At 63.2% G+C, this 19,844-nt stretch overlaps 2 protein-coding genes across 7 annotated transcripts in view; one reads left to right on the top strand and one right to left on the bottom strand.

Annotated features, from left to right (window-relative positions):
- Positions 1-7,607: 7,607 nt before the first annotated feature.
- LOC111152951 (trafficking protein particle complex 2 like) lies at positions 7,608-12,915 on the bottom strand. 4 transcript variants are annotated; one of them, XM_022511702.1, is made up of 5 exons: positions 12,850-12,915; positions 11,287-11,459; positions 10,443-10,530; positions 10,114-10,193; positions 7,608-9,273 (listed from the first exon to the last, which is right to left on the bottom strand). In XM_022511702.1, the coding sequence occupies exons 1-5, from the start codon at positions 12,880-12,882 to the stop codon at positions 9,228-9,230; spliced, it is 420 nt and encodes a 139-aa protein (XP_022367410.1). In that variant the 5' UTR covers positions 12,883-12,915; the 3' UTR covers positions 7,608-9,227. The 4 variants fall into 4 exon arrangements, with proteins under 4 accessions (XP_022367410.1, XP_022367409.1, XP_022367408.1 ...); XM_022511701.1 differs by having other exon boundaries at positions 7,608-9,291; positions 10,111-10,193; positions 12,850-12,913; XM_022511700.1 differs by having other exon boundaries at positions 10,443-10,538; positions 11,271-11,459; positions 12,850-12,894.
- Positions 12,916-12,968: 53 nt separating this feature from the next.
- LOC111152803 (galactosamine (N-acetyl)-6-sulfatase) overlaps positions 12,969-19,844 on the top strand; it is a 24,761-nt gene continuing 17,885 nt past the window's right edge. For 2 of the 3 annotated variants that reach the window (XM_022511447.1, XM_022511448.1), the window contains exons 1-3: positions 12,969-13,141; positions 18,756-18,879; positions 19,375-19,449. In XM_022511447.1, the coding sequence (XP_022367155.1) occupies positions 13,025-13,141; positions 18,756-18,879; positions 19,375-19,449 (316 nt within the window). In that variant the 5' untranslated portion in view covers positions 12,969-13,024. Of the gene's footprint in view, positions 13,142-18,294; positions 18,305-18,755; positions 18,880-19,374; positions 19,450-19,844 lie in introns of those variants that run through there. The other variant, XM_022511449.1, reaches the window with a different exon arrangement.

The raw sequence follows: 19,844 nt of genomic DNA, 5'->3' as shown, positions 1-19,844 counted from the left end.
ACTTGACTGGTTCTTGGAGTGCCACCCCAAAGACCCCTTGTGAAACAACGTCGGGACTCAAATTGGAGCCCGTTTTTAAAATATTAGGACAGAGGCCATGGACACCCTTGCTGTCCATCAGGATGATGGGGCCCAGCCAGGCTAGCCTCCAGGGTGTCAGGTCCTGGGAACAGGCTCATGGGGATTGGATGGATTTTCCCTCTTCTTTTTTTTTTTTTTTAACTCCCCGGAAAGAGTTGGAACGAGTGTTGGTTCGTTTTCCTGTGACGGGTTTTCCTCAGTGCTATGGGACCCATGGCATGCCATCCCCGTCGCGTGTCCCCTGATGTGCGTGTATGGCCTGGGTGCTGGGTGCTGTGGGACGTCCGGATTCAGGTCACACCCATTATCTGCGTCATATAATAAAGCCAACGTTTGCCATCACGGGGCTATGCCTCTCCTTGGTTCCTGGTGACCGCAGGGAAGCCGCGTCTCGTGGGGCCGCTCACCATCTCTGTACGGAGGGCTTTCCCGGTGCCAGGCAAGAGACAAGGCCCTGCCCTATGGGGATGCTGGACAGATGGGTGACGTAAGTTGGGGTGTGCATGGCGATGGACACCCCGGCTCAGTTCACCCACAGCCTCCTGTGCTCTTGCCAAGCAGAGTGAACTTTCAAGATCTGGGTCCTCAAGGTGATCTGGATGACCTTGGGCCCCAGGGATACCCAGGCTTGTGGCTGTGCCCGGCACCTTCCCCAAGACCCTCCCAAGGGAGGACACTGAGGGAAGGGACACCTTGACCCCAAGGAGCCAGGGTGTCACGGCCAGAGTGTCCCCGCTCCCAGGGCAGGTCCTAGCCAGATTCGGATGCCCAGGGCTTGGCATTCCTGGTGTGCTGGCAGCCCCTGGGAGGAAAGGCTGTTATTAATACTTGGGCCCAGGCTTGGAACATGATGTATTTTGAAAGGTGTCATTGGAAAGGCCAGCATGGGGGCGAGTCTGTACCCCTACCAGGCGGCTGGCGGGAGCCCCAGCTGGGCCTGGTGTGTCAGCGGTCCCAGCAGAGAGCAGGCTGACGGCGTTTTTCCATTGCAGAGATCTGAGCTCAGACGGAGGCTGGCGGGGGCCCAGCCTGAGTCCAGCCAGCTCTTGGCTTGGACACAGCCACCTTGGTGTTCTGCCTCCCACGTGGAAGTGGAGGGAAGGGCCCGGGCTGCAGGCCCTCCATGGGGCCTCGGACCCCCAGGAGGCAGAAGACCCGGCAGCCTCATGTTTCAGAATGGCCGTACTTCCATCCTCACCCAGCCAGCCTTGGGCCAAGGCCCTGTCCTCAGTGCAGACACAGATGCTGCCCTTGAGGCACCGTGACCTGCCCAGGGAGACTGAGGGGGAGTCCTGGCGGAAGGAGGAGCAATCAGGGAGGCTTCCTGGAAACAGCGGCGCAGAGGTTGCGCCCACTGTCAGTGTGCGTGGCTGTGTGAACTCTGGAATGGAGGCAGTGTGGCAGCAGGGAGCTCCGGGAGGCAGGGCAGCAGCAGCTGGGTGGGGCTGAGGGATTACGCGGGGCCAGAGTGGTGAGATCGCAGAGCAAGGCGACTGGGAAGAGGGCTTGGGCCCAGGAGGCAGGGCAGCAGCGACAAGAGCTCCCATGCCCTCTGCCCCCTTGGGGAGAGAGTCTGTCTTGGGTCCAGGGCCCGCAGGCCAGCATCATGTAAGACACAGCTCCCCACATTTCAAGTCCCCAGGGAAGAGACTCCAATGAGCCCAGCGTGGACCTACCAGCTATGGCCTGGGGTGGGGGGCTCTGGGCCAGGGTGAGCAGACATGCCCAGAGGAGTCCCCCATAAACACGAAGCAGGAGCCCCACCGAGGCCGAGTCAGGCTGAGGCCAGCCAGAGCAGGCCCTCCAGCGAAGACAGATGGAGGCCAGGGCACATGGGGACACGGCCCACAGCCACCCTCCAGGGGTGACACGTGAGGACCAGAAGCCAGCCTGGAAGCCAAGCGGCCTTTGGGCCTCCAGTGTCCATCACAGGTCTGCACCTGACTCGACGTTTACGACCTGTAGTCAGGGAAGGACTCCGGCTCCCCCCTGCCATCGGGTCCAGAGTGAGGGCGCGAGAGGGGTGTCCTTGGGGGATCAGTAGGGGTGGCAGGAGCAGGGACGGGGCCCTCCCCTGTGCACACCATGGGCCTCTGACCTCCTGTGGCACACGCCCTGCCCTCACCCCCTGCCAGGCCTTTGCTCACACTGGTCGCTCCGCCCACACTGTCCTCTGCCCCAGCTCCGCCTGACCAGTCCCTCTAGGGCAGTCCCTGTGTCTCCCAGGAGGCCTGTCCTCCTCCCAGTGCCGTCCTTCCTGCTTGTGCGCACTTAGGAATTCGCTTATGCCTGTGTCGTCCCACCCGTGGTCTGACCCTGAGCAGGTGTGGCGGGGAGCGTGGCAGAGTTCATGCCGGTGCAGACCCTGCCCAGCCCTGCCTCCCGGCGCCCCTCCTCTCTCTACCTCTGGTGTCCTGGGGGGTTCCTCCTGGGTGAGGAAGAAGGGGAAGGCCCAGAAGCTGGGGCTGGCAGTCAGCCCAGCGAGAAGCCTTTGAAGCGCTCTAGTGGGAGCAGCTGGCCTGGGGAGGAGCTTAAGGCCCTGCGGGAGGGCAAGCGCGGCACCCAGCAAGCAAGGGAGGCCTCCAGCCGCCACCCACACGGCCTGGGCCTCGGTAAGGCTTTGCGGCCAGGCCTCGGTAGGGGGTGGGAAGAGAGTGCGGAGGAGCGGCAATAGGCTGGAAGGCAACAGGAGCCTGGAAGCCCCCTCTGGGGTCAGGGGGTGGGGACAGGAGGGAGGAGGAGCCAGGGGAAGCAGAGGAAGACCAGGAAGATGAAAAGGGGGGCTCCCTCCTGTCTCTCTGGGGCGGGGAGGACCTGGCTGAGCGCCCCATGCCTGACCAGGTAGCGTCCATGTGGGGCCCAGTGAAGCCTGGCCAGGGCTTCAGGTGCTTCACGGATCAGAGGCACCGCCGGCTGCAGCCCTGACCTTTTCCAGGCCACTATTCGTGACCCAGAGAGGGTCACGGGTACGTCCACCCCTGCAAGGCCAGGGAGGATGGCAGGGCCCCAGTCCACACAGGCTTCCTGGTCCCCCCAGCATGTCCCCTTGGAGCCAGTGACCCTGAGGACAGACAGGGTCAGGCCTGTTCCCCCTGCCCTCCCTCAAGAGGAGCCTAGGGGCCGTCATGCCTCGGGCTCAACCTGGGGTCGTGCGGGCAGGAGCTAGAGACCGTCAAACTGAAGCTGTGGGCCATGGAGCAGACCCAAGGGCCGGAGACGCCCGGGGCACGGGGGCCACAGTGGTCCTGCAGCTGCTGAGCCCCGAGGCAGGTAAGAGCCAGCGGGCCCGGCTGCCACCTTCCCTGGCGGGTCGGCCATGAGTTCTTGGGCACGTGGCTCAGAACCCCTGCCCCATCGGTGCATCTGGGTGGGCTGCAGCTGCTGGAGGCTCAGTGCCAGCCCATGGGGAGGGGCCGGGGTGCTGTCAGCCCTTCAGAACAGTCCCTGGGGGTAAGCCTCTTCCCCAAGGAGCGAGAAGTAAGCCATGAACGTGAGGTGCCTGCCCTTAGCATCTGCCTGGAGCCCCCTGCCTGCAGTGAGACCCCTATCCTGAGGCCCCTCTCTGTAGGTTGCCTGTGCCCCGGGACCCCCATGGAAAAGGTGGAGTTGGACCACAGATCTGTCTATGCAAGCAATGTGAGTCCAGGACGGGGCAAGATGGGGCCCCTGCAGTGGGTGCCCAGGGTCAGCCACCTCCTCCTGGCCTTGAGGATTAGAGAAAGGGGCACAGGCCCAGGAGGGGAGAAGCCAGAGGACAGGACCTACTGGCGGGGTGGGCTGCCCAGGAGAGAACATGGGGCGTGTCCTCAGGCATTCTGGTGTCCTGACAGAAACCATTCCACGGGAAGTCTCCAGCTGGCCAATCACTGTGGCCACAAACCCCACTTTAAAAAGGCCCATGTTGTCTGGGCGGGCCAGATGAACTTAGGGGGTCGTCTCCCACATGGAGGGCACACGTCTCTGTCTCCAGTCCACCCGCAGCAGGGGTGGGGGACCGAGACTGTGGCAGCTACTTCCACCTCTTTACTAAGAAAACTTGAGGTGGGAGTCCCTGGGGGGGAGGGGGGCAAAGCTTCTGCCGAGGCCCCTCCACACCGGGGGCCCATACCTGTGGCAGGTGGACTACGGGGGCACAGCAGAGGAGCTGGTAGCCTACTTCAGCCCCCGCGAGGAGGTCCACCGGATCACCATCCTGTGCGCCAAGTTCTCCGGACACCCCAAGGGGTCAGTGCCAGCCAGGTAGTGGGGAGCGGGGGGTGGGAGGCTCAGGGAGGAGACCTCGGTGGGGGGGGCAAGCGCCCTGGGGTACTACAGAGCCCGGACATCCCGGGGTGGCTCTCACTCGCTCTGTCCATCCGCCCCAGCTATGCACACATAGAGTTGGCCACCAAGAGCTAGCCCAGGCCGCCGTGGGGCTGGATGAGACCATCGTCCCCGGCCGAGTCATCAAGGTGTGTTCCCTAAACCACACGAGCCTGTGAATCCAAGGAGGCAGGAAACTCGGGCTCAGGGAGGCCACGACCCTTCTCCAAGTCCCCAGTGTCTGTGCTCAGGGCCCATCGGGTCTCCACTGGATGGGGCACGGGGGGGGGGGGTGGGGCTCCTCTCCCCAGCTGGACCCCTGGGGGATGCCGGGCCCACTTCACCCGACCCTCTGCGGCTGGACAGTTCAGGTGTGAGTGGGAATTCTGAGAAGGCTGGAAACAGGTTAGGGTTTGACGCCCCAGAGCTCCATGCCCAGGAGCTGCGGGTCGTGATTACCGATGCAATAACCGCAGCGCACCTGCCTGGGAGCCTCCAGAAGAGAAACCCAAGAAGGCTTCCTGGAGGCAGCTTTAGTCCTGGGCTCTGCCGCGCTGCGGAGGAGAGGAGGAGAACAGGTGTCTCCGAGGGAGTCCGCCTTCGGCGCCAGGTGCTGCCCAAAAGGACCAGTTTGCCGGGGATCCGCTCCACGGACCGCGGGGGCTTCCGAGGACAGCCGGGCGCGGGAGGAGGGCTCTTCCCGCGCAGCGGCGTCCGGGGCGGGACCCGCTTCAGATCGCGAAGGCGGAACCGGTGGGCGGGGCCCGAGGGCGGGACCCGGGATGGGGCGGGGCCTGTGCGGACTCAGTGGGGGGGCGGGCCAGGCGGCGGGGCCCCCGCCCCCGCCCGCGGCCGCGCCCCGTTTCTCCGCGCAGGGGTGGCGGAAGCTCCCTCCGTGGTGTCCGCGGTGCGGGAGGCGGGTGCGGTTTTGAGTGCAGCCGCGGCGGGTCGGGGGTCCACAGCTGCGCTCCCTGCGGGACTCACTCCGCGGTGCCCCAGCCCGAGCCACAGGTCGTGCGTGGAGCCGGGCACCGTGGGGTGGGGGTGGGGCCGGGGCTGGAGGTGGAGGTCGGGCCGGGGTGCGGGGGAGGTGGTTCCTGCGCGGCTCGCGGCTGCGGAAGGCACGGGGTAACGCTTCGGGCAGGTTGCGCTGAGTCGGCCTGGAGCTCTCCAAGTCTTTTTTTTTTTTTTTTTTTAAGATTTTATCTATTTTATTTGACAGAGGGAGAGATCACAAGTAGGCAGAGAGGCAGAGAGAAAGGGGGAAACAGGCTCCCCGCTGAGCTGAGAGCGATGTAGGGCTCGATCCCAGGATCCTGAGACCACGACCTGAGCTGAAGGCAGAGGCTTAACCCACTGAGCCACCCAGGTGCCCCTCTCCAAGTCTTTTTAAGGAAAAGTAGAAACATGTCTTAACTGTTAGCATGAGATTACATCTGAATAGTTTAAAAGTTTTTTAAAAGCGCATGACAACAGGCCTCCCCTTTATTTGCCTCTTCATCGGGTGCGGGCCTGACAGTGAAAGGCCAGTGATGGGTCCCGGACTGGGCCCTACCCCACTTCTCAGCCAGTAGCCAGCCCCCTGCTCCATGGGGAGCCGCAGCTAACTGCGTGTCCAGCCCAGGCCTGGTGGCCTGCGTGGTCGGTGCTGCCCCCCATGGTGAGTGACAGTGAGGCCCTGTGGGAGGGCACGCACCTTGGGTGCCTGGCCCCAGCCTGCCCCTGGTCAGAAGTTCAGAGAGCAGAAGGGAAGTCCCCATGCTGGGCACTCCGACTGCCCGGGCTCTGACGCAGACACAACCCACTTCCCCCCGAAGGGGCAGTATGTGCTCCTTCCCAGTGCAGGGCTGGGCGAGGAAACTCCCTTTGCTCTGGAGCTAGGTAACTGCCAACCAGCCCTCACTGGGCTCTTCTAAAGCCACTCGCCTAGTTGCCCTACCTACCCATTCCTGACCCCGGGGACAGAGCTGCCCCAGGCTGCCGTCCACCGGGGGTCCACAGGTGGGTTAAGGGGGACAGGCCCCCCCCTTGGCTCTCCACCCGCATTTGTCTCTGGCATCCTCTCTCAGACCAGCTTCATAACCCCCATGATCTGGGGTCAAGTCTGCCCTTGAGTGGGGTGAACGATGACCCTGGGAGAAAAGGTCCATATCCTAATTTCCAGAACCTGCGAATGGGACCTTATTTGGGAGGAGGTCAGGATCATGCTGGGTCATCTGGGTGGGCCCTAAATCCAATGAGACACATGCCCCAGAGAGGCCGCGGCGACCGGCAGGGGGCTGTAGGGCTGCGTCTGAGCCAAGGAACCCGGGTGGCTGTCCAACGCCGCAGAGCATGAACCACACCCCTCAGATCCGCCTGGAGGAGTCGGCCCTGCTGACCCCTGGATTCCTGACTTTGGCCTCCGGAACCTGGGGGTACCGCTCGCTTGCTCACGCACACGTGTGCACCCACGAGAAGGCAGGAAGGCGGGGCTGTCAGGGCAGAGCCTGGGGTGGCCCTGGGCTGCCTGCCGTCAGGGGGGTGCAGAGGAGGCACACGCGCGGGACACAGTCCCCTAGGCTGGAGTTTGTGTGGCACCAAGCAGGCGACACCGGTTCCTGCCCGCTCGGCACCCGGGACTGCTCCCCCTCCTTGGTGAGGGGGGATTTGCTTCCGTCTTGAGGCGCGCACCGTGCATGCTGGCTTTTCTGCAGGGTCCTGTGGGCAGTCTCCCCGCCCCATCGGGTTCCTTCTCAGTGTTTCCTGAGCCCTTCGGTGTGGCCGCTCTGCGGAGTGACCTAGGAGTTCCTCCTCTCCCGTGGACTTCAGGCCGAAGCAGACCAAGACGGAGAGGGGAGGAAGAACGCTCCTGACCTGGTGGCCGCACGGGCGGTGAGGGCTCCAAAAGGTGAGAGCTGCTGAGGGGACTCACGTGGCTGTGCCTGGAGAAGGCCGAGACACACAGGCTCCCTGCCTGGTCCGGGGCAGAGGGAAGGACAGGGAGCCATCTCCCAAGCCACCGCAGCGCAGCGGCCCAGCTCCAGGCTGGGGGCACGGGCAGGCGGTGGCCCCTAAGGAGGCTGGCCTCAAGGCCGAGTCCTTGAAGGTGACAGGAAGCCACCACAGGACGGTTGCACGGGCGACGTGCAGGCCAGCTCGTTATCTCTGAGCCCTGCTTTTCTCAGGCTTAAAATGGGACGCCACGGAACCACGTGTCAGAAAGCGCCTGACGCAGAGCACAATTAAGGGTTGGGCTGGCTGCACCTACAGAAAGACCCGAACAGCGGTGCCTTCCACAGGACAGCGGTTTTCTTTATTTTCCTCTACAGAATGCTGACTGTAAGAAGTCCAGGCCCCGGTCAGCAAAACCCACATTCCTTCTGGCTTTCTGCTCCCCATCTGGGGGAGAGAAAGCGCTTCCTCGTCGTTCGAGAGGGCTGCCCTAGCGTCAGCCATCACATCCAAGACGCAGAAGGAAAACGACGAAGGCCGGGGACTCCACCTGCTGGCTGAGTCCCCCTTCCAAGTATCTCCCAGTACCATCCACTCACGTGCCGTAATGACCCCCCGTGGGGGGTATGGAGAGGAGGAAATATCTTCCGATAGTCAACTGTAGCCAACAACGCTGGGGCTCTCTCAGCAGGGAAGCCAGCCAGCAACGTGCAGGCTGCCCGCGGCCACTACTCAGGCGGGAGCAAATACTAGGAAGTGCGGCTGAGAGTGCAGGGCTGGCATGAGAACCAGCACCCGCTGGTCGGTGCCTCTCAGCCCTCCGCTAGGCCTCCCTCCCGGTCCGCCTGCGGTGGGAGGTGGGGTCCGGGGACTTGGGTTTAATACCCGCTGCTGCCTGAGTTCTCCCTCTGCTTCTGAACTGCGAGCACGAGTCCCGTGTTCCGCAGACGGGAAGAGAAGGCGATGCGAAGGTGTCTGGCTTCCATCCGGACGCGGACAGCCTTCCCCATTGCCCAGGGGGCCCCGAGCTGCCTCCCTCCTGTCAGAGGCCTTCTCTGGCGCACTGAGGAGGGGAGGGAGGGACTCACAGCTGTCTTGGGGCCAGTGACTCAAAGCCAGTGTGCTCAACAAGTGACTAAGGGGACTAGAGCCCAGGCCAACCGGGAAGGCACAGTCACGTGCACTTGGCCGGGCAGGCCTCTGGGGAAGCAGAGTACAGAAATCCAGTAACCTTCGGCTCCGCCCCAACGGGACCCCTCCCCCCAGCTCGGGGGCCTGCCAGGGAAGTAAGTGAGCAGGGACTCCCCTAACCCATCCGGGCCCCAACAGAGAAAGAGGCCTCTGGGACTTACCTGCTCTGCCCTCAGAAAGCCAGTGGCACCTGACAACCCAAGTCAAAGCTCCCGGGCTCTGTGAGGGGGGCCTCCCGAGGCCCAGCGCAAAACCGGACCCATGCAGGCCCCTCCGTGCAGGGGGAGGTGTGTGGGCTGCAGCGGGGGTCTAGACCTGGCTCTGGCCATGGAGGCCTGCCACACCTCCCCGCCAGGTCAGCCTCCGGAGCACAGGCCCACCCCAAGTCTCCCTGCACCTCTGTCAGCTCCCCCTGCAGCGGCAGCAACTTTAGGGCCGAGGCGCCATGGGCTCTCCCACCACCCTCCCTGCCCCCCCCCGAGCTGTGCGGTGTCCTCAAGTGTCCCGTGCTACCCCCTCCAGCTAAATCCTCCGCTGACACAAGGAAAACGCCAAATCCGATCCCAGAGGACATTTAGTCTGCACGCAGCGCGCCTGAGACCGTGCCCCCAGCAGCACGTCCGTGAGGCTCAGAAACAGGCAAGCGATCACGGATGTCCGCACGATGATACAGTCATGTCCCCAGGGCCTCTCCCCTACGACAGCGGCGGGGCTGTCACTCAGCACACCTGGACCATCATGGACGTCACCATGCTATCGAAGGCCCTGCGGAGAGAAACGGCCATCAGAGCAGCCCCACCGGGGACCTGGGACCAGGACAGTCCCTCTGCAGTCACGTACTTCTCGGCTTCGAGGCCAGCATCCCGCCACCCCGGCAGGGGGAGGCTAGGTCTGTGCCGTTCCCGCAGTCCCGCTGCGGCTGGAGGGGTGGAGGGGCGGCGGCTGCCAGGCAGCCTGAGAGATGCAGGATTCTCCGTACCAGCCCCTGCTTCTCCCACCCAGGGCCCAGAATGAACTGAGACACAGAGGCCTGGCTGAGAGAAGGCACCACGGGCAGGGGTGACCCCGTGCTGGGCCACACAGGATCCTCTCACCTGCTGGCTCGGAGGAGCCCCTTGGGAACCACGTGTAGGAATGTAGGGAATTCCCAGGAGCAGATACGGAACATGTGCATGAACGCTTCCTTGTAAGATCTCTGTGGAGTCCCCCGTCATGTCTGTGTCTCTCGGAGGACCACGTGCAAGGCCCCTACGATCCGGTTCCCTAACCCCCCAGGTGCAGACCGAAGACAAAATTGGGCAGAAGCAGGAGGGCATTTTCTCACAAAGGTCCGGTAACACGCCTGGGCCCCTACTGGGTTCCGTGGAGGCCCTGGGACTGACGGGCACACCAGGGAAACCGAGAGGGCAAGGTGTGTGCCCTGCACCCAGTCCTCGTCTGTTTTAGATGTCGGACACCCACGCAAGCGTTTACTGGGAAAACGGTTCTGCTGCATCAGCGTCCCTGCTTAGCGGCACGACGCCCAGCACTGACACAGGCCTGCCCTCCTGCACGCTGGGAACCGCAGCTCTCCGCAAGGGAGGGGCTGCAGCGCAGTCGGCTCACCGGGACTGAATGCGGTCCCCGGGGTTGTAGAAGGGGTTGCACATCACGTCCGTGTATGAACTGTGCAGCTTCCGGAACATCTGCGACAAGAACCAATGGCATCGGTTCACGGTACACACGGCTGCCGCCAACGTTCTGACTTCTCAGCATTTGAAAACAAAGTGGAAAAGAGAAAGCGCGCCAGCCCAGGCACTGCCTGCAGACCCCCCCACTTACACTGCGGGTCTCGTCTCGCAGACCCCCCCACTTACACTGTGGATCTCATTGTCCTGCGGACCCCCCACACTTACACCGCAGGTTTCATCCCGCAGACCCCCCCCCACACTCACACTGCGGATCTCGTTGTCCCGCAGCGCCGTGTTGGAGGAATCCACCACCATGACGAACTTCACCTTGGAGTTGGTCACATAGCCGTACCTGCAGAGCTGGTTAGGGAACATGTGTTTCTCACAGGGACTCTGCGACAGCACAAGACACGGCATCACCACGGAGAGTATATGAGCCAAGGGCCATCTGTGCACAGCCCCTGGCTCCAGGGCCGCTTTGGAAAAACAGGACACCATACAAGAACCCCGGGCTGGATCTGTCCCACAATACTAGGAGGACCCCACGGGACCCTGCCTAAGGCACCCACGCCACGAAAGCCCACTTTATCCGGTAGAACAGCAGCTCTCGGGCAGATGTCCCGGAGGGCAAGCGACAATACTACTCATGGAGCTGTCTTTGCACTCCATGGGTTTCATGCCATTTATCCCCAGGGACTGGTCAAGTTGTGATGGCGGCCTGTGGGGCTGGGCTTGGGGACAGAACTGTCCCTCCTCAGAAGCGGCGGCCCAGAGGACAGAGCCTAGAAAGCCATCCTCACGGGAATGAAAGCGGAGAGCCCCCGGTTCTTCAGCCAGTGTGCAGACTGCCACACTTCTCCAGGGAATTCATGCCCAGCTTTTCCCACATTATCCTCCCAAATAAAGTAAAAAATGGCGTGAAGTCTTCATTGGTTTCAAGAGACCCTAATTCCCTGTTGGCTAAAGCTCTTTCTTTCTAAGCGATACTGCATCTCTCAAAGTCACCTGATCCTACGTGCCCTTCAAAATGAGAGGCGGGATCTCCAAACGTGAAACCTGCTGAGGGAGACCGCCTGCCCGCAGGCACCCCACCAGGTATGAAGGATACACCTTGTGGTCCTCCGTAGGGTACAGCAGGCCCAGGTAGAGCTCCCTCTGGTCCACCAAGGCCTTCCCCATGGCAGAGATCTTCTCGTCCACCACATCTAGGGACGTGTGTACCATATAGTGGAATTTCAGCTCATTCTCAGTGGGGCTGCTGCGGATGTAAAGAGGGTAATTCTGCAAGAAAGGATGCCAGAACTGAGGTGCTGAGAAACCACCCTGGGTCACAGGCCTCAAGGATGAGGCCTCAGCACACTCAGGACGGAGGACTGGCCAAGAGCCAGTTAGCCACAGGGGGACACACTCGCATTCTCTAAAACCTACTGCTTACTCCTCCAAGCTGCTACAGGGGGTGTCTCTGGGGAATTCAGTCTACCCTGCAGGTTTACCTCTTGCCTGCACAGGGCATCACTGGCGGGCAACAGTGGGTTTGAGCACAGTGTGACAGCAACGCTGCGGCTGGAAAAGTCACTCAGCTTCTGTGCAGGGCCCAGTCCTAGCATGTGCTCTCCTCCCAGCCCGTAAATACCAGCTGTTCCCCTATCCGTGCCTACTGCAATGCCTTCACCTCGGCAGAGGCACTGCTCTGCCCTCACTAAACCTCATCCAGGCTCAGCTCGAACCTCCCTTCATCTCTGCATGACCAGTTCTTTCCACCCTAACGCCAGGGGTCGGTAGGGTCTTCCCAGGTCTCCCACATGCCACAGTTCACTGATTCTGTCCCGTACCTGGTGCTACAGATACCATAAACACGATGCTGTCCCTGGGCCAATGGACGGTCCACGAACCCACCAAATAAATAACATGTCATGTGCTAATAGGGCAGAAGAGGGCCCTTGAAGAACTTCGGTAAGGACCCCCTCATGAGCCTGGTCTTAGAGAAGACACAGGACACCAACGCTGTGTGCTGCAGGAAACCATGTGCATGGCCACCCAGCTCAGTCTTAGGGTTCAGAAACAGCTTTCTGGAGGAAACGACACCCACGGCGGCCAGCTACGAAGCGGCAGCGGGTTTCCAAGCGCACAGGCCCAGAGAAAGCAGAGCCTGTGGCAGGAGCTGCCGGTAATCCCACGGGCCGAGTGGCTGGTTAGGGGAGAAGGGGATGGGGCGACTGAGTTATCCCGACGCTGCCCTAAGGCCATGGGGAGCCACGGGGGAGAGCCGGGGCCGGGCCACGCTGCGGCTTCAGAACGGCACCGTGGCCGCTGCGCGGAGAGGAGGCCGTTCGCCGCGCGGCGGGCGATGATGTGGCCGCACGGGAGCGCGCGGCGCAGCACGACGTGCACGAGCGGACAGCCAGGCTGGGGAGCGGGACCCAGCGGGGCCCGCGGACGGACGGCGGCGGCGCAAGCGGGGTCCGGGGCGCTGTGCTCGCCCGGGGCTGACACTCCAGCCGCGGCAGACGCGGCCTGGGCGGAGCCCACCACCCCCCCCGCACCGTCCCCACCTCGGCGCGGCGGAGTCCTCGGGGCAGGGGGGAGGCGGGGGCTAGAGCGGGGGTCCCCGGCCAGCCCTCAGCCCCTCGGCGGCCGCCCCCAGCCCCTCGGCGGCCGCCCGTGTACGCACCTCCTTAGCGATGACCGCCACGCACACCGCCATCTTGGAAGCCCGGCAGCCGCGTCACGTGACCCCGGCGCGAGTCACGCGGCCGCCTCTGCCCCCCCGCCCCCCCCGGGAGAGCCGCTGCGCGCCCGTCGCTTCCTGCCGCCGCGCGGGCTCCGCGGCTCCCGCAGCGGTTGCTATGGCGCCGGTCGCCGCCGGGACCGGATGGCGGCTGCTGTTGGTGCTGGGCGCCGCCGGGCTTGCGGCCGTGGGCGCGCCCAAGCCCCCCAACATCGTGCTCCTGCTTATGGACGACGTGAGTGCGGCAGCGGGTGGGGCTCCCAGGGACGGCCCCGGGCGACGCGGGGCGGCGGGGGCGGCCGGCGGGGCGGGGCCGGGGCCGGGGCGGGGAGGGCTGGCGGCCAGGACCGTGCGGGGGAGGGCGGTGAGGAGGTGGGGCTGGGGGCGCGCCGTCGGGGCAGGGGAGCGGTGGAGGGCCGTAGGCGGGGCGGGCAGGAGGGAGGGCCGGTGCGGCGCCCACCGGCCCCCTAGATCCTGGTCTGGCCATCGGCGGTCTTGCCCCGGCAGCGCCGGACTGAGGTGGGCCCCGCTGGGCTGCCCAGGGGACGAGCCCTCCAGCACTGCCCCCTCTCCCAGCGCGGACCGACAGAGGTATGGCCCAGACTAGTTCCCCAGCACCCCCGGGTCCCCTTGCCTTCCCCCCAGGCCATGGGTGCAGAGCTGACCAGGACCCAGGCCGGTCTGCTGGGACGTCCAGGATGTGCCCTGCCGGGGCTGTTGCTGCCTCCCCGGCCAGGCTGCTCTGGGTGGCTGGGAGTTCTGGCCACGGGTCAGGTTTGTCTGGGTCCGCTGCTGGGTGTGTGTGCAGCCCCGGCGTGGGCTCACTCTAGTCACTCTGGTGGACCGGCCCTGTAGAGGTTAGCGGGGTGCCTGGCAGGGGACGGAGCCATCCCGCTGTCTTTGTGACTTTGTCACCCGCCTCTTGATCACAGAGGTTGGCAGTGAAGTGCAGGTTTTGAACTTGGCGTGAGGTGTCGGGGTAGAACAGGAGCACAGAGGCAGGCCCGGGCACTTGGTGCCCCTCAGGGCCTGTCTCCCGTGCTGGCCTGCGCTCCTCCAACCCTGAAGGACTCCGCCACGATAGCAGAGCTTCGGCGTGCCTGGGCGGGTAGTGGAGGCTCCTGGAGAGGTTCAGGACGGGTCTGCAGAGAGCCTGAGACCTGGTTCCGCAGGAGTTTTCAGCACGGCCCTGACCTCCGGCGAAGGCCGCGGGCTGGGGCTTGAGTTCCGACACTGATGGCCGGTGACGTGATGAGTTCTGCGTCTGTAGCCAGACCTCCACGAAACCCTAAGGAGTGGCGTTTGAGGGCTTCCAGGTTGGTGAAATGGAGGTGCTGGCGGTGGGACCTCCCCCACCTTCACCTCGCCCAGGGCGTCTTCTCCGTCTGCTGCTCCTGACGGAGATCCTTTATGACAAACCGGTAGTAGGAAACATGGCGCGTCCCGGGGTGCACAGCAGATGGTTGAGCCCCACCAGTGGTATGGACGCCGGGGAGGCACATGGGCAGCCCAGTCAGTGAGGCACCCGCCTCTTGGTCTCAGCTCAGGTCTTGATCTCAGGGTCGTGAGTTCAGACCCTGCATTGGGCTCCATGCTGGGTGTGGAGCTTATGTACAGAAAAGGGAGAAAAGGGCGCCTGGGTGGCTCAGTGGGTTAAAGCCTCTGCCTTCGGCTCAGGTCATGATCCCGGGGTCCTGGGATCGAGCCCCGCGTCGGGCTCTCTGCTCAGCAGGGAGCCTGCTTCCTTCCCTTCCTCTCTCTCTGCCGGCCTCTCTGCCTACTTGTCATCTCTATCTGTCAGATAAATAAATAAATAAATAAATAAATAAATAATTTTTAAAAAAAGAAAGAAAAGGGAGAAAAAAGGAAGAGAAGTACAGAGGGAGGCTTGGGCCTCCCAGCCGGCCTCTGCAGCAGGACTAGTGTGGCATTGCGCCCGGCCTGTGGGGTCCGATGCCAGCCCCTGGTAGCTGGGGTAGAACTGGACCATGGCAAGTTGAAGAAGCAGTTGCTGTGGAAACACCCACAGTTAGAGTCAGAAGTATTTTCAGTAAAAATTGCTCAGAGTTTCCCCAAAAGGCTGGCAGATAGCCTCACAGGAGCCTTTGGACCAGGGCCACGAGCCTTGCTCGGCTGCCGGGCTGTCCTGGGGTCAGCACTGAGGAGAGCTGCCAGTGAAACACTCTGGTTCCTGAGACTTGGTTCAGGAAAGTGAATGTAGAATTTGTCATTCAGTAACTTCATTATTGGGGGGGGGGTGCGCCTGGGTGGCTCAGTGGGTTAAAGCCTTTGCCTTCAGCTCAGATCATGATCTCAGGGTCCTGGGATCGGCCCCACATCGGTCTCTCTGCTCAGCAGAGAGCCTGTTTCCTCCTCTCTGCCTGCCTCTCTGCTACTTGTTATCTCTGTCTCTGTCAAGTAAATAAATAAAATTAAAAAAAAAAAAAAAAAGAATTTGTCAGTCAATAACTTCATTATGGGGGGGACGCCTGGGTGGCCCAATAGGCCCAGTGCTTTGGCTCAGGTCATGATCCCAGGTCCTGGGACCGAGCCCCTTAGCGGGGAACCTGCTTCTCCCTCTCCGGCTTCCCTGTGCTTGTGTTCCCTCTTACACTGTGTTTCTCTCTGACAAATAAGAATCTTAAAAATATGTAACTTTATTATTAAAATAACAATTTTTTATTGTGAAAAGTTAAGGGTTCTTAGATCATGCTGAAAGATGGCGGACATCTGTCCGTGGTTTTGCCCTCCTGGGAGTCACCGTAACCATGTTTCTCTAATCCCATGTGCGTGCTCAGAGGGGCGCTGCTTCTGAAGCCGGGGTCCTCAGATTCCGTCCGGGCAGCGGCCAGGGAGACGTTGCTCACCGCAGATAGCCCATCTTGGACGCGCGTGCTCTCTGGCTCACGGCGCGGCTTCTGCAGGCTGAGCCCGGAGGAGGCCGCCTTGAACAGGCTCTTTGCGCAGGCTAGACCCTGCCAACTGCTCGGCCTTTCTGATGCCCGCCCTGTCCTCCCATCCGCGGTGACCGCGGGGTGCACAGTCAGCCGCCTACTGCTTCCTCACTGGGGCCGAGAGCGTTTAGTCTTGAATGTGTGTTGAGCGGACCCTGTTTTGAGTACACACAGTTAACATGCGTTCACCCTTCTTCCGTTTCTTTTTGCCCCTTGGATGGGGTGGCCAGAAAAGGCTACTGTGTGCAAGTGGTGGTGTTTCTGTTGTAAACGTTGGCTCAGGCCGGAGAGGTCCTGCACAGTGGTGCGTGACCAGCACCGAGGTGTGCTCGGGGGGCTTTGGGGAGCCCCCCACCCCGCACCTGGGCACCCCATGCCAGGCAGCAGAGAACCAGAACAGCCGACTGGGGGGCCAGGACTGGGGCCAGGCCTCTCTTGTGCAAGTTCCTCCTTGTGGCTTTAGGGTCGTTCGCAGCAGAAACACAAAAAAGTCACAACGGCTTTTGTCCTAGCTGGCAAACGCAGGTTAGTTCGGACATCTTGGTGACAGCCGACAGAAAACACACCCCAGTGACTCGGGCAGAAGCAGACAGCCTGGCTCTCCTGTTGGACGGGCTGGGGCCATGGGGGCTTTGGGGTCCGGAGGCCCATCCTGCAGCTGAGGCTTCACCCACCCTGCCGGGCCCCGGTGCAGGGCCCTACGTGATGGCGTGGGTCTCTCCGGAGCCAGACTCACTGGGGAGGGCCAGTTGGGGGGCAGAACGGGGGCAGAGGTGACGGGGCTCACCAGCCCCTTGACTTTCCTGGGGGCACCTGTCAGAGGCCAGGACTGCAGCTGTCTCACCGTTCCTCAGCGCTCTCAGGGCCGGACGGGTCCCCCACAGATGTGTGCAGCGTTTAGAGGATGCTGACCCTGGTCTCTCCCGTGGAACTGACTTTCCTCCCTTCTTCGCGGCTGGCAGGGCTGGGGTGGGCAGGGGCTTAGAGGCCCGCTCCCGAGCGCCTGGACACTGGCTGTGTCTTGGTTCTTTATCTGTACGGCTGGGGAGTGCAGTTGGGCTGAACAGAAGCAGCTCTGGGGGAGTGCGGCGGGCCTGTAGGTGGGGACCCCAGCGGGAGCCGCCGGAGCCACTGAGTAGACCACGCGTGTCCTTCCACACGTGTTGATGTGAGTCTGAGGGCCCAGGGTGACCCTTCACAGCCAGCAGTGAGCAGCTCTCTCGGAAGTCTCCAAGCTCTAGGGGAAGGGAGGCCGGGCCCCGGGAAGGGAAGTGAGTCCCGTGGCCTGGGGTGGAGACGGCCGTGCCCTCCGCCTGCACTGTGGGCGGCTGGTCAGGCTTCAGCCGAGCTCTCGGGCCTCCCGGGACCGACTGGGGCCTGTGGGTCCCGTCCCTGTGTGTGAGGCTTTGTGCAGGGCCTCGCAGACTCTTGTCACCGTGGGACATCGTCTGCCCCTGGCTCAGCCTCCGTCCTTCCTGTGGCCGCGCCTCCCTCGGGGGCTTGCTCCGTGCCAGCGCCTGTGGCCACCAGACAGAGCAGCCGTTTCAGAGACGTCAGGGGAATCGGAGCGGAAAGGCCGAAGGGACCGGCTGCCGGCTGACTGGGGAGAGCAGGCCCCGGCCTGGGGTCACGGGCTTCGCTGGGCAGGTCCATGGGCTCTCGTGAACGCAGCGCCCTGTGCAGCCACACACGGTCCGCCTCAGGCCGTGTTCGTCGTGTTCGTCGGCCCTTGGCAGGCATCACCTCCTCTCCCCGGCTCCCACGACCCACCTCCCGGCCTTCTGGACCTGCCTATTCTGGCCTTTCCCGGAAATGGAACCCCACAGCGCGCGGTCCTTGTAGCTGACCCCGGCCCCCAGCATCCCGATTTCCGGCCCAGCCGTGTCCAGTGTTCCTGTGCCGCTGCCCAGGGTGTCACCACTGACCTCAAACAGGAAACTCTCCAGCCCCAGTTCTGAGGGCCCAAGTCTGAAGTCAGGGTGGCAGCAGGGTGGGCTCTGGAGGCTCCGGAGGAAGGCCCTTCCTGCCACGCCAGCTCCGGCGGCTCCCAGCGGTCCCAGTGTGCAGCCGTGTCCCTCAGCCCCTGCTCTCCCGTGCTCCCCTGTGCCTGCATCCCGCCGCTCCCTGTCTTCTGCATTGGATTTGGGGTCTGCCTTAGTCTCATGAGTCTGCTTCCAGGCCAGTCACACCAGCGCATCTGTTTTTTTTTTAAAGTGGGCTCCGCTAGCCGGGCACCCAATGCGGGGCTTGATCTCACGACCACGAGATCAAGGTCTGAGCTGAGATCAGGTCAGACACTTAACTGACGGAGCCACCCAGGCACCCCTACACCTGTGTTTCCACATACGGGGCCGTGCGTAGGTTCTGAGTGGACATGACCTTCGGCCCGGACCGCGCGGCTAGACTGCGGTCCGTGTGTCCGCCGAGCGGCTGTCGGATGCCTGGTGCGTTTGCTCTGGGCTGTCGTCAGTCATGCCTCCGTGGACACTCGTGTGGTTTGTGTCGTTGTACCTGGTGCTTGTGTCCCGTTCTCGCGGCTGGACCTGGGAGTGGAACAGCCAGTCACGTGGCCGTGCTGCGTCTCCCTGGGTGGGGGCCTCACCGCGTTTTCGGTCTCAGTCTGCGCACCGGCTCCTTCCTGTGGTGTGTTGGTTTGTAGCCCGAGTTGCCGGTTCCCCGGGAGCCGCAGGTGCTGGCGTCAGAGGCTGAGGAGCCGCGAGCACGTGGCCGTCCCCGCTAAGCCGGCCACAAGGCCGCTGACACAAAGCCAGGCACCGGGGTGTAGTGAGAACGCTGTGGCTCGTGGGGCACAGGGCGGGCAGCTCCTGGCTGAGCTGTCACACTTCCCCAAGACGAAAGGAGGTCTGTGCCCCCTCTCCATGCTCTTTTCTGCAGATGGGGTGGGGCGACCTGGGAGTATATGGAGAACCTTCCAGAGAGACCCCAAACTTGGACCGGATGGCTGCAGAAGGGATGCTTTTCCCAAACTTCTACTCAGCCAACCCGCTGTGCTCGCCATGTAAGTTGGGCTGGCCCGTGGGCACAGGGAGCGGGGACCAACACCCGGGCGCCTCCCGGCTTCCTTCCAAGCAGAGCACCGGCGGGGCTGCAGGTGGGCGCGGTAGCCCTAGCCCTTTCCCGCCGGGGTCCCAGCACTCTGGGCCAGCGGGACTCCGTGCTGTCACGGGCCGCCGAGGGCATGGAGCCTGTCCGGGGTTTGGAGGCAGAAGTTGCTGCCAGTGGCACCTGCTTCCCGTCTTTCCCAGAGTGCGGCGGCTCTGGGTGCTTCGGGACAAGCGCCCTCCTCCCAGCACAGCCACTTGTGCCGGGAAGGTTCCTTACGTGCCCCCCCGAGGAAGGAAAGGAAGGCCAGTGTTGGGGGGCGTGCTGCGCCGTGCGCGTAGCCCGCTAGGCTGTCACTCTGGAGGTGCCAACAGGAGGAGGAGCGTCGCGAGCCGGCCGTGGGTCTGGCGTGGGACAGCACGCTCACAGCATTTCTGTTTCCTCGGTGTAGCACGGGCAGCTCTGCTCACCGGACGCCTGCCCATCCGCAGCGGCTTCTACACCACCAACGGGCACGCCAGAAACGGTACGCGCTGCCGCGGGCAGCACCTGCAGCACAGGGGACGAGGGCCCGGGCGGGAGGGGTGTCCGCCACCGTTCTCATGTGTGACCTGGCGTCCGCCGGCCGGCTCTGCGAGCGCCTGCTGTTTGCCTGGGCTCAGAGGCTGTGTGTGGGGGTCGCCCGTCCTTCAGAGCAGGCCCCTGTCAGAAATGTGTGTCGTCAGCGGAGAGGAAACGGGCTGAGTGCTGGTCCTCCTGGGGACTTGGTGGAGAGTCCGGGCTCCTTCCCGGCCGCTGCTCTGCCAAGGACAGTCTGGGCAGACACTACTCGCGGCTCCTTCCCTGCTGCTTTCCTGTGCCTGGGGCAGCGCAGCACCTGCAGCTCTGAGTGGGAAGTGTGCCAGGCCGGTCATGCCCTGG

The sequence above is a fragment of the Enhydra lutris genome, unplaced genomic scaffold (genome assembly GCF_002288905.1).
Source record: "Enhydra lutris kenyoni isolate GAN:26980312 unplaced genomic scaffold, ASM228890v2 scaffoldscaffold30, whole genome shotgun sequence".
NCBI classification, from domain to species: Eukaryota; Metazoa; Chordata; class Mammalia; order Carnivora; family Mustelidae; genus Enhydra; species Enhydra lutris.
The sequence above is the reverse complement of the archived record's forward strand: the minus strand, read 5'-3'. Positions and strand labels throughout refer to the sequence as shown.